Source organism: Taeniopygia guttata, chromosome 9 (genome assembly GCF_048771995.1).
Source record: "Taeniopygia guttata chromosome 9, bTaeGut7.mat, whole genome shotgun sequence".
Taxonomy (NCBI): Eukaryota; Metazoa; Chordata; class Aves; order Passeriformes; family Estrildidae; genus Taeniopygia; species Taeniopygia guttata.
Genome location: NC_133034.1, coordinates 655417 through 668591, shown reverse-complemented (window position 1 = coordinate 668591; position 13175 = coordinate 655417). Strand labels below are relative to the sequence as shown.

The window sequence follows — 13175 nt, the reverse complement described above, 5'->3', positions numbered from 1 at the left end:
GACTTTCCAATCAGTGTTTCTGAAATGAAATCCTTTGGCAGTCACTAGACGTGGCCGGCCTAGTGGCTGCCAAACCTTGTTAGTAATACATTTCACATTTTTATTTTTCTCTCTCCCCCCATCATAGTATCCACCCTCCCCCTTATTTGTTAAGAGAGAGGCATTGTCACATTTGTGTCCCACTATATTTATATCTTTGCGCGTAGCAGTGGGCACGCGCTGTGCATTTAGTTTTTTTGTTTGTTGATCTGTCTCTGGTTCTGGTTCTGAGGACAGTTTCTGGCAAAGTGTCCTGGTTTCTTGCAACGCAGGCAGATGATTTGTTGCAGCTGTTGTGATGATCTGGGTGGCTTCCTTGGGCTTGATGCAGCAGTGGCAACAGGCTGTAATTCTGCTGGTGCTCTATGACTGACAGGATTATCAAGCAGCTCTGCTCTCTTAGCGCATGTCTCGATCATCTGGCCAAGAGTAGGTGCTGGATCAAGAGGAAGGCTGAGAAGAATCCTACGACAGGTCTCGTTGGCATTCCTCTGGGCCATTTCTTTAATCAACTCTGTTTGCACACTGGTGTGTTGCACCTTTTTTTCAACTTGCCTTCTCAAACGATCCCCAAACTGTAAAAAACTCTCAGAAGGAAACTGTTTGATATTAATATAGCTGCATTCAACCTCAGTGCCTGGTAATTGATACAGCGTCTTTTCTGCAGCAGTACAGATTTTTTCTAAAACCAATCTAGATAACAGTCTGGTTTGTTTTTCTGGACATTGTATGTCTCCTGTGTCACACAAATGGTGTATTGTAAGGGGCTGGCCATCCGTGTCGGTGGCATCACTGGGTGTACGCTGTATTTCTTGCAAAACTGTTTCCAAAGCCAATTTCCACTTATTTTCCCATATCTCATATTCAGAGGATGTTAGTAAACATTTAAACAAATCAGTTATATCTTTCGGCACCATTTCATTTGAATTGAATGTTGCCCTCATCATACCCTTAAAAATCTCACTCGATCTCCCAAATTCTCTCTGAACTTTACAGATTTCTGGTTTGTCCCTGTATGGGAGAGGTTGGTATGTTCTTGTACCATTCCTTCTCCCTAAATAAACCACTGGAGCTACAGATGGTATAGATTCTTTGGTAGAGGCAGGCTTATGTCCCTCCCGCGCCCCCCCCGCCCCGGTGAGGGGCAGCTTGCCCCCCTCCTCTCGGGCTGTCTGCTCCGCGGTGGAGACTCGGTCCCCGTCCCGGCTCTGAGACGCTGGGCTGCCGTCCCCTGCCCCCGCCCTGCTGTGAGCCGCTGGGCTGCCGTCCCCTGCCCCCACCCTGCCGTCCTCGGCGCTGCGGCTCGGAGGAGTGCAGGGGCCGGCCCCGCCCCTGTTCCCGGGGCAACACGGGGGCTGGCACTGATAAGGAGTTGCTATGGGAGATAAGCAGGCGTCGGAGGAGGGGAGGGAGGAGGGGAGGGAGGAGGGGGTGGGGGCGGAGGGGATGGCGGAGGGCGGGGGAAGCAAAGGAATGTGAGTGGGAGGGGGAGTGGGGGGTGGAGCGGCCAGCGCCGGTGAAACCACATGGCGGCCGCCATGATCTGGCCGCGTGTGCTCTAGAGACACCGCACTGCTCTTTAAGACAAACTTCGGACTGTATTTCTCAGAAAAACAAGGTGTCAGAGGGGAATAAGGGGTGGGTGAGGGGTTTTCAGGGCTGGGGTATTGAGGGGGTGGGCAGGAAGGGGAAAAGGGAGTGTTAGAACTGTGGGTCTGCGTTTGCGTGCTCTTTTCTGCTTCTAAAACATTTTTGCGTGCTTGTAAAAATATCGGAATAAATCTAGAAACTTTATGTTCACCATTTTCGACTTTTAAAGTTAATATCTGTCCAATTTGATTCCAAAAAGCAAGCGAATTCAGGTCTTGCACAGTAAAATTTGGTATTTCTGTCTTTAGCCAGCACACAAAACGCAGGAGAAGCTTGTTAGAGAATGATACATCGTTTAAATTATTGCTAAGATGTGTTAGTATACTCTTCTGTTCCAGTGAAACATTAGTACCCATGATTTTAATTGTTTCACTGGTCTAGTGTCCACCAGAGGTAATAACACAGCACGAATTATTCGAATTTTCCTCCATGGAAAACCCGAGCGGGGGGGCACAGGGGGAGGGGCGGTCTCAGCCCTCTCGTCCCGTGCCTGTTCCCCCTGGAACGTGGGTATGCGCAGCCCACCAGTTCCCGCTCACTTGCAGTGGGGCCCTGGCACCCCCTCCCGCAAGCAGCCCCCCACAGTCACTTATGGTAACCCCTCCCAGCCAGGCGCGGTCCCGGGTGCCGCGATCGGAGAAATTACCAAGCCTGTGACTGCGGGATTCGTCTGTGAAACCCTCTCTGGGGGTTCCCTCTCCAGTCGGCTCTCCTGGGGTACACAGGCAGAGGTCCCCGACTGGTCCCTCGTGACTCAAAGCTTTTAAAGGCAGCTAGAGTACTAGGGCAGTTAACTGTCCCAAAAGCTTTTGACTTCCACCGAAATAGGGGGTCCAGCTTCTTCGTGGGCTCAGAGGCAGCACACGTTGGGGCGCCAATTGTTATTTCTATGGTTTTCCCCCCCTCCACGCAGCCCCCCAAATGAATCCGACTAGCTCAGAGATATGGGGCTGTGAGGGGAGGAAATAGCATGAGAGGGAAAAGTATTCAAAAGAGGCTCTTACCCAGGGTGTTGGAACAGCTCTCTTTATTCTGTGGTGTCCATGGAGAGCGGGGCAAAAGAGGAAGAGCAGGAAGTTTCAGGGGTCTATATAGGTTTTGGACAGGGTGGGCTCTCCTGGCTCCCTGCCAACCCCATTGGGGCAGGTGGGAGGATCCAGGGGTTATCATGATCAGAGCCACAGAGGCCCTAGGAAAGGGGGGACAAAAGGGTGTCCAGGAGCTCACCGTAACAGAGTGTGACATGGTGATGTTCATTTTCTTTTTTATCTCTGTGTATCTCACAAGGGAGCCAAACCTAGCAGGTCATATTGGAACACCTATCCTGCTGAAGGAAATATTTGCGTTAGGTTTACCTGTTGGACTGTAGGAATTCTGTAAGCTATATATATTCATTAAACAAAATTACTAATTCTAGGTCTCTATTTAATTTGAAAATTTTAGGAACATTATACATCATAGCTACTTTCACATATTTTATTAGCATTTGTTCTTTAACTGCTCAGTAATACTTAGTGGCAGGAAATTATTGCAAGCATTGTAATAACCTTTATAATTTTACATGCAGATACCTCTAGGTTGCTCTTTTAAAAATAGGTTCACCTTTTTTTTATTTCTTAAATATACACAATCATTTGGGTCAGGGCCTCATAAGGCAAGTTATCTCCTATTTTTAGTGATAGTCCTCACCAATCTAGAGGAGAAATTGCTTTGTGACCCATCTTGCAGGCACAAACGTGGAATTAGGGCAGTAGGACTATCTGGGCCTCTGTGTTTCCTGGAAGAGGAGTGTTGAAGCAAAGTACTTTTCGATCTGCTGCAGCAGCAGCAAAGCTGCAGCCACAACTGCAGACATTGCAGCTTTGAGTAAGCAGTGCCCAAAGAATGCAGGTAATGTGCATGAAGACAATGACCCAGGGGTGTTTGTGATTGTTATTGACACCTGTACAAAAGGAGAGCAGAAAACGACCCAGCTGTGTAATTCACAGCTTCACTTGGCTCCTGGAGGATAAAGTTCCTTTTATTAATGTGCTTTTTGCACAGGCTTAACTGCACTATTGCAGGATTAGTTTTTCATATTTTTTTATTATTATGTGGTATTATAAAAAATGCCAAGGCAAATATTTCTCAATGATGCTCATGCAACTGTTAGAGATAACATGCTGTGCCCTACAGCACTGTAACTAAATGGGACAGCAGTTCCTGTATGCTGAGTGTGTGGCTGTGTGGCACTGGATGGATTCCTGAATCCACAGGATACTTCCAAACACAAAACTTGAGGTTGACAAAGCCTTCCATTGATGCAGTGGGTGTGGAGCTCCACACGTTGATTAGAACTATACTTTTTTGCTACTGTTCTTAAATCACACTTGCTTCCTTTCTCGTTTCTCTTGAATCTGGCAGATTTTAGAAAGAATAAAAGATTAAGAAATGTTTCAAATTATTTGCAATAGAGTGTTGATTTGATAAAGGTTTAATTGATGGGAGGAAGGAAATATTTTATATTTCTATGCTTTTAGAATAGAGGGTGCTTGCAAACGGTACAGTCAGTAATTAATTAAGCACATCTTTATGTGCACAAACATTTATCTCCTTGTTAATTATTTTTCTAATCTACTTCAATGTTTATTGAAGTTTTCAAATAAACATCTATCAGTTTTCCCATCATTTGAGCTGGAGTGCAGACCTGAGTGGGATGTGTTGTGCATCTCAGCAGTGTAGGATTCCAGCAGAGCAATGTGGTCAGATATCTCACTAAAATCACAGTTTGTCAAGAAAAATCACACTTTTTAAGAAACATTTATGTAAACAAAATTGTAGAATATGGAAATTTATTGTGGATCCAGGAGGAAACCCAGATATATTTTATGCTGCTGCTTTTATGCTGCCCACAGAACTATCTCTTTATCTGAGCAGCTGATCCCTGCTTCAGCAGAAAGATGCAGTCTGGTTCATTTGGTGTGAGCTTATCGCAACAGTGAATTACTTGAAGTGCAAGTGCAGTTTCCCCCTCTTCCAGTTTCAAATTCACGGAACAGGAAGTGTAGCAGTGGATTTATGCTCTTTCTTTGCAGAGAGTGTTGCCCATAAAATCAGATATGAAGAATTAATAATTTTTGGTATTAAGGCATGAATGCCTGCCTCTATTCATGATTTCAGTATTGCTTCCTGGAATTTAGTATTGCACTGTGAGTTTAATAGCATTGACTTAAATGAGCTGGAAAAGCATATACAGTAGTTACTACCTTATTTTTTTTTCCTATCCTTACAGATATTTTACATCTCTAATTATTATTTTGCCTCATTTTCCCAAACAATTGTCCTTTCTTCCTTCAAAACATAACCTTCTGCATTCAGTAATTATCTAAACAGTAGCAACAGCCTGTGATAGAAAAACTTGTCAAAGCTGTAAACCTTCCCAGTGGCATGGAGACACTCAAAAGGTCACCAGCTCTGCACTGCAGGAGGTGTTTGCAGGATTCCAGCAGAGAAACTTGTATACAGCTGTTATTGTGGAAAGCTGGATTATAAAAAAAAACCCAGAGAAACAGCAACCCCTTAAAAAAGTTATTGGAAAATCTGACATTGACAGCAGGTCATGGGTCAGTACTTTATTTCTGAGAAAACACAAACTAAGCAGTGTCCCAGTGGATACTTATTTGCAGGTGGCCATCCAAGTGCCAGGAGAAATCTTTGGTGATAATTTTTCCAAGAACAGAGTGCCTGTATTTGGATTTCCATCCGCATGTAAAGCCTTAAAGATTCTAATTAGATTCATACTGAGATTACTTCAATTTTGTTGAAAAACCTTTAGTTAAAACAAGAGGAAAGTCATGCCGCAAGCAAATCCACACTTTATATAAAATTCTTGGAAGCCTACTAGTGGCATGTAATGCCTGGAGATTCTTCTTTAGTGGTGGCAATCAGATACCTCTGTTAGGACTTGATGGATCCATGGGGTTGAATTAGGTTCTTGAAGGACAGACCTAAGGAATCAGCAGTGTTATTGTCACTCATGTGCAAAGATGTGGAGGTCACTGTAACACCTTGATCATGGCATTCTTGTCTGTTCTTTACATCAAAACTTGATAGATATCTGTCATGAACAGGGTTTTTTTCTCCTTCAAGGTGGGAGTGGATTTGCCATGTGATCCTGGGACTTTGAATCTTAGGCACTTTGGGATCTTCCAGGGTCTCTGTGCTTACCTCAGGAAGTATAAAACTGCAACCTTATTTTTAAATTAAGGATTATCTGTGTTGATTTGCATGTTGGAGAAATGCATGTTGATTTGCATGTTGGAAGTGTAATAAAAGTCTAGAGACTAATAAAATTAGAACAGGATATGAATGTAAATGAGTAATTTTGTCAGCAGCAAACTAATGAAGCCTGGTTTCCCAGAGATTTGAGCTCCACATTTGATTTACTGCTACCTAAAACGTACAAGTAGAATTGAAGCTTTTCTTCTTGTTGAGCTTTTAGAACACTTTTGTGCTCTCTTTGCTGTTTAGTGAGATGTGACCTCTTTGTCACCCCTATGCTTTTTCTGTAGTATCTCTGTATTGTGAAGCTGCATCATTTCATAGCACTTGAGGGAAACAATTAATCTGTTTAAAACATAGTTGAAGTTAACAGATGGTTTTGGGAACAAATCCATGTGTGTAGTCACACATCCAGATGTGTCCTCAACACAGCAGTGTGATCTCCATTCTGTAAGGAATCACGAGTTTGCCTAAACATGCAACTGTCACTGAGGTTGGAAAGACCTGTAAAATTACTGAGTCCACCAATAACCCAGCAGTTCCAAGCCCACCACTAACACATGTCTGTGACTGCCACATTTACATGTCTTTTGAATCCCTCCAGGGATGGTGATGCCACTGCTACCCTGGGCACCCTGTGCCAGTGCCTGACCCACACTTCTGGTGGAAACATTTTTCCTAACATCCAATCTAAACCTCCCGTGGTGCAACTTGAGGCCATTTACTCACAGTCATTACCTTGGAGAAGAGACTCCTATCCCATGAGAGCCTCCTCTCAGAGAGCAATGAGGTCTTCCCTGAGCCTCCATTTCTGCAGACTGAGCCCCCCTCCAGCTCCCTCAGCTGCTCCTTCCCCAGCTCTGTTCCCCTCTCTAGACTCACTTCAGCCCCTCAGGGTCTTTCATGCAGTGAGGGACCCAGAACCGCGGGCATGGGATTTGGTGTGTGGCCTCCCCACTACTGAGTACAGGGGGACAGTCACTGGTCCTGCTGGCCACACTGGTCCAGGCCAGGTGCCATTGGCCTTTTGGGCCACCTGGGCACACCTGGCTCATGTACAGCCGCTGTTGACCAGCACCCACAGGTCCTGTTCTGTCAGGCATTGCCAGCTGCTGTGCCCTAGCCTGGAGCACTGCAGGCTCATGGTGGCCCACTAACCTCAGCCAGCCCAGTGAAACAGCATTTGCTGATTCTTGATTCACATACAGCTGGTGCCTTTTTTAACGATTGATGCCAACAATGGAATGTCAGAGATCCCAGCTCTCCATCTGAAGTCTTTAGTATTCTTGGTGTAGTGAAGGCTCAGGAAGTACCGAAGGGATTTGTGAAAGGCCAGATAATCCTTAGTGTTTTTTAATTACTTCTGAAATTGATTTCAAGTGAATGAGGCTATGTAGTTATTAAAGGAGTAATATTGGGGATTATTATTTTACTGCAAGAAGCATGAATCTGGTGTTTCATATAAGAGACAGTAATTTCTAATGCAATTTTATTGATTAAGGCATAAAATCACTAAATCTTGCATGTAAATGTGATTGAATGTGAAACATTGTCTTTATCAATTTCCAAACAGTGGATAAATTTGTTGGTTATGTTTCAGTATTATGAACCATCAGTAGCTTTTTTTCAGGCTATCATAATTTTTACAGAGTAAATAATTACCCTTATTACCCCCGGAGTAGTAACATATGGATCTACCAAGGCTTTAAAACTCAAAAGAATGTAAACTTCAAAATTAATAGTTGCTTATGGCTTATGATATTCTGAATGATTTGAAGAAAAAACATGTCCAGAGTTTAGTTAAAACATGTATTAAAGTGAAACTCTCAGCAGAGTTCAGCCCTGTAACCAGAAGGTTTTACAGGAAGCAACTGGAAGCCCTCAGAGTGTGCCTCCTGGCCTGGGAGAAGAGATACTTTCCCTCTTGGCAATTGCTATAGGATTTAATCAATGTGCTTCTACCTTTACATGGTGTCACCAGCTTATCCTTTTTTTAGCAATTCAGTGCTACCACCATTTCTATGATCACAAAATCCTATATCCACCTGCTCACAAACCCATTCAAATGAAATGAAGAACAAAGCACAGAATTTTTCTGGGTTGTCTGTTGGGAGAAAAACAATGTCCCAGTTTGCACTCTCATTATTTCAGCCTTGGAAAGGAGAAGGAAGAAGGTGGTGCAAAGGTCCTGCAGCTTCAGTGGTGAGTCTGAGTAGGAGAGAAACCCTGCTTCCTTTTCCTCTAGTGATTTACAAACCCATACTTACCTAAGATCCCAGTAAGTAACATAAGCTTGGAGCAGTTCCCATTGGCATCATGTAGATCTGGTGCAAGGATTGATTGACACGGACTCTGCTTATGCCAGCAAAGCAAAGCCATTTATTACACAGTTTACCAATATTTATAGGTTGCTACATTCATACAAAATTTTCCACTTTGACCCCTTTGTCCCAGTCCCCTTTAGAAACACAATCTTCTGATTATTCTTCTTATGCTCGAAATGTCCTTTGTTATCTCTTTTGCCATAAAGTCCCTTTTGCATCTCCCCTCGCCAGAGCGGTCAGTGTCAGAGGGTCAGAGTGACCAGACATGATGTCTTCACTTCTGTTCTTGCCTTGAGTTTATCTCTCCCTTGGGTTTCACTGTACCAAGGCCAAAAGGTCTGCAGTGCTACCCAGCTCAGCTTCTGTACCTGCATGATCTCCAGCAGTCTGGGGTTAGCTCATCTGGGTTGAAATAAAGTCCTATAGCTCTATTTAATAATGAGAAATAGTATCTGTTACATTTTAAAGACACTATTTGTAATGCTTAATAAGAGTATTTCTATGTATCTGTCAATGTCTGTGTGTCTGGCAGTGGACCTTACTTAATTTTCTGCTTTGTTACAGCTCTTACAACTCTGTTATCATTCCCATTTGCAATACAGCCATTAAGACACCTTTTTAAAAAGTCATGATCCTATACATTTAAATTTTTTTACCGTGTTAGTTCATGTCTTTGGAAACGGCAGTAGAGCCCTTCTTTTGAAAAAAATCTTACCCAATTTTTAACATTTCCATTTATTTTCAAATAAGCAGGTTTCTGTAGCCACATTCTGGAAGTATGTAGGTTTTTTGCAGTGTGTTTACAAATATCTCATCATATGCAGGCAGCTGTCTTTATTTTATCTTTGGCAAATGGGACTATGGAGGCAAAATTAGAATTGTATTTAAAACTGGAGTATTTTGCATAAGAGCGGGATATAGAGACTTCTAAAATATTTTATGAGAACTAATTGGAACATATGCTGCTTCTATGAGTGCTTTGCATTAGGGCTCTGCCTTTGGAGAAAGAAAAATGATAAATATTTAGATTAAGGCTGAGAGAACTTTTGTCTGCCTGGAGCTATTTCTGTTTTTCAAGAACTGTAGCTTGGACATCTGCTAATGCTGTCTTGTCTGCAATCAAACAGTGGATCAATAAACTAATGAACACAAACCACTGAAGTTAGGATTTCTGTTGATGGATTGTGCATCTGAGGAAAACTTTATTAAGAAACTATGAAGGCCAGTGTTTATAGAACACAACAAACAGTACTTGCCATTAGATTTCCCATGTTTGTACTGATTTATTTTGTTTTCAATTAAAATAAAACTGAAATCCACAATATCATTTTAGATAAATGTGTTGTTTTGAAGTTACAAGGAAATGCAGATCATTTTTTTCAAAGGTTGTATGTGACAGCAGTGGGATACAAACTCAGTGATCAGTGCCTGAACAGGCTGCTTCCCTTATGCCTTCTCTTCATGTTGTGCTTTGACCCCTGTGCACATTTCATTATCGCTGTGCAGCCTGCTTTGATGGATGTGCAAGATGTTAGTCCTGTTGAAAATCTGATTCTCAGGGTAAAGTCTATTTCTTCTTCTGTAGCCCAAATATTTGAGTTCACAAAGGGTGAACAGCAGAGAGCTTGGACAAGAGCACAGCTTTGTTCTGGGAAACTCCACAGCCCTTTCACACCCCTGGAGGGAGAGGGGGCAGCAGGAAAATGTCTAAGCAATGCTTAATATATGTTTTCAGTGCCTCATAATTACCAAAACTGTGTAGTGATCCTTTAAAGGTATTCACAGGATTGAATTGCAATTATTAAGTGTGGGATTCATCTACCTAAATGTCAGCGGATGTAGCTGAGCAAAGCTTCAGCTCTTATGGTCATAAAGGGAAACCTGTGTGATGATAGTTGAGGAAATATTCTAAAAATCCTGTGTTTATACCTCCGTACCTAATCCCCCACCCTCCCTGCACACACACCCTTGCCATTTTTTATTTTTCACACATAATAGGAATTATGAACTTCAGCACTTTTTCAAAGTCACTGTCTGTTCTCTTTTGCAAAAATAAACAATATATTGTAATAGAGAAACAGGAACCAGGCCTGAATAAGAGGTCATAGATTCCGAGTTAATGTAGAGTTCGGCACTTGGCTCAGATATGATTGGCAAAGAAATTTTAAAAAGGCTGCAACTATAAACTGGAAGTAAATGGAAAAGGATTATGTGAGTAGGGGATGGCTTTGATTCTATAATGCACATCCTGAGACTGACTTGCTCATAAAAAAGCATGTGTTTAATGTGTCATGAAAATATTTAAGTCATATTGATCTTTATATAAATATTTCATTTTTAAAGTTGGATTCTTTAGTACCTTGCACAGGAGCAGCATATAGAGACTGAACTAAAAATAAAATAAACTCTGTGTGCATATCCTTGCTATCATTATGAAGGATAAAAAAAGGAACACCAGAAATTGGGTCTTTTTTCCCTTTCCAGTTTCATAATCTCACAAGATCTTTTATGCTGTCTTTTGTGACAAAATCAATTTTTTTAGTCCTTGCTATATCATCTCTCCTGTTCTCTAGTACTCCTCTGAGAAATGCTATGGATCTACTGTATTAGGAAACATTTTGGAGTCAGACTGAGCTGCTGTCAAGAAGGCACTCATTCATGAGAGTGAGAATCTGTGTGGGTAGCTGAGATGTCTAAAAGTGACACTTGTCTGTGTGCCTTCAACTGCTTCTGATCCAAAGATGATGTATGTCTGTAAATAAAGCAGGATGTACCATTAGTTTTTCCACTGTTGGGAATCTAAACTGCACATCTGCTACCACCTGGCAGCTCAAGTGGCTCAATGAGTGAAACATTTTTAAAAGAACCAACTCTGAAGTATTATCTATTTTTCTTTTTGCTATTTCCTTTAAATAAATACAGTCTCTTAATTTAGCTCAAATATAATTTAGCTCACCGTTGCTGTTGGCACCATATGGAATAGCTTCTGGGGCTTTCAGAAACCATTTAGTACTGACAGAGGAAGAGGGAGGAGCTGCACTCAGCACATCTCACTGCACAGCACCTACCTAAGGGCTCTTTTGGAAACACAATGACCTGGTGCCCGAGTCTGTATTTCCCTCCTCTGGAAAAGCAGGTGAAATACAAATTAACTTTGCAGGTGTCTGTCCAGTGCATAAGACTTAGGACCCCCCCCCCCCCCCGCCCCCGTCCCCCCCAGTTATGATTGGTTTGTGCTGTTCTTCACAGGTGAAATTTGTGCTTTTAAAATCCATGGGCAAGAAATGCCCTTTGAGGCTGTTGTGCTGAACAAGACATCTGGAGAAGGTCAGCTTCGAGCAAAGAGTCCCATTGACTGTGAGCTGCAGAAGGAATACACATTCATCATCCAGGCCTATGACTGTGGATCAGGACCAGGTGGAACAAACTGGAAGAAATCTCACAAGTGAGTGAAATGAGAAGAAATTTTTTTATGCTTTGGCATACATTTGCTCCACAGTCTATGTTATTTCAGATAGAAAGCAACTAAAACAAAGATAGATCATAGTTGCAATATTCCACCATTTTTTTCATTCCTTTTTCCTATTAGAAAACATATTCCTTTTTGTTTGCTTCAGGTAAAGCTTTGGACAGGATCCCTGTTCATGCAGATAAATGAATTTCAGTTTTGGTTTATATTTTCCATTCGTGTTTTCATGTTGAATACATCCAGGTCATAGAAACTGGCTTTCAATTGATAGTTGCAATTTTTAAATAGGTTTTTTCTCTGTTCATGTTATTTCAAATGGTAAGAAAAGAGGAATCATCCCCCTGTTTTAGCATATCTATATCATAAGCTGAGCAGTGTCACATTTGAACAGTGCTTTTGACCTCAGCTTTTGTCCACCAAGTCTCAGAGAAAGTGAAGTTCTCTGAAGAGGAGTGTATTGAAGGTCTGTAGGTGGTACTTTTTACTGTGGAACCAATTCCCTGAATAAGCTTAGGTGGCACAGTGTCTTTTTTTCCCTTTGAATTAATGAAACTAAGCTCCAGACCATTTGTCATTAAAGATTAATTTAACTCACATAGATGTATAAGTGCTGTACAAATAGTTCATTTTGCTGAGAGCCATTATAATAAATGATTTATTGTAATCATTCCTCCTTTTGCTCATCCAGCACATATGACAGTTAAAAATTTAATTAGGTCTGTAATGCATGCTGAAGTTTTCAGGATATTTAAAAAGAATACAGAGTTAAGAGGAAGCCTGTAATGGCAGATAACCATCAAATCACAGAAACAGGTTTTGCTTCACAATATCAAATTTTATTATATTTCCCCCTCTCACATCAGTAACAATCTGCTAGAAATCCAGTTGTGGAAAATTTTGGTCTAATCTTAACTAAATGAAGTCTGGCCCACTGCCACCAGATTTTGTCTGGTAGCACATGCTCAGCCACGCTGCCTGAGGTCCCAGCCTTTATTGGAGCTCTGCTCCAGAACATCCCTTTTGTGTCCCTCTGTCACCCTGCCTATCACACCAGAAAGCAAAGTGTTCCAAAGCAAGGCCTTTAGGGTTTACTCACTAAATATCAAATGCCTTGGTGGACTATATGTGCAGTGTTGTAACTACTTGAAGGATTAGATAATTATCATCAGCAGAAGGTGAGGGCCTTACTCAATATGGAATAATGTTTGTAAACTGACCGTTTTTAGGTAGTGGATATGGAAGACTACTGTGATTTTTTTGGTATTTGTCTTGGTTTAGGTCAAATTTGGGGAAAGAACCCTAAAAGGGTTTTCTTTTAGGAAAGCAGACTCAATTGGCCCCTCCCCCCCCCAACTAGTTCGGGAAGGATACTTCTTTGGAGGAAAGTGGAAAAAACCTGTTTATTAAACAAGCAATTTTAAACAATATTAAAC

General features: G+C 41.9%; 1 protein-coding gene across 3 annotated transcripts in view; it reads left to right on the top strand.

Moving 5' to 3' along the window:
• The window catches only part of CLSTN2 (calsyntenin 2), a 354435-nt gene that overhangs the window by 244065 nt on the left and 97195 nt on the right, over positions 1-13175 (top strand). For 2 of the 3 annotated variants that reach the window (XM_072933585.1, XM_072933586.1), the window contains exon 3: positions 11523-11718. In XM_072933585.1, the coding sequence (XP_072789686.1) occupies positions 11523-11718 (196 nt within the window). Of the gene's footprint in view, positions 1-1549; positions 1658-11522; positions 11719-13175 lie in introns of those variants that run through there. The other variant, XM_072933587.1, reaches the window with a different exon arrangement.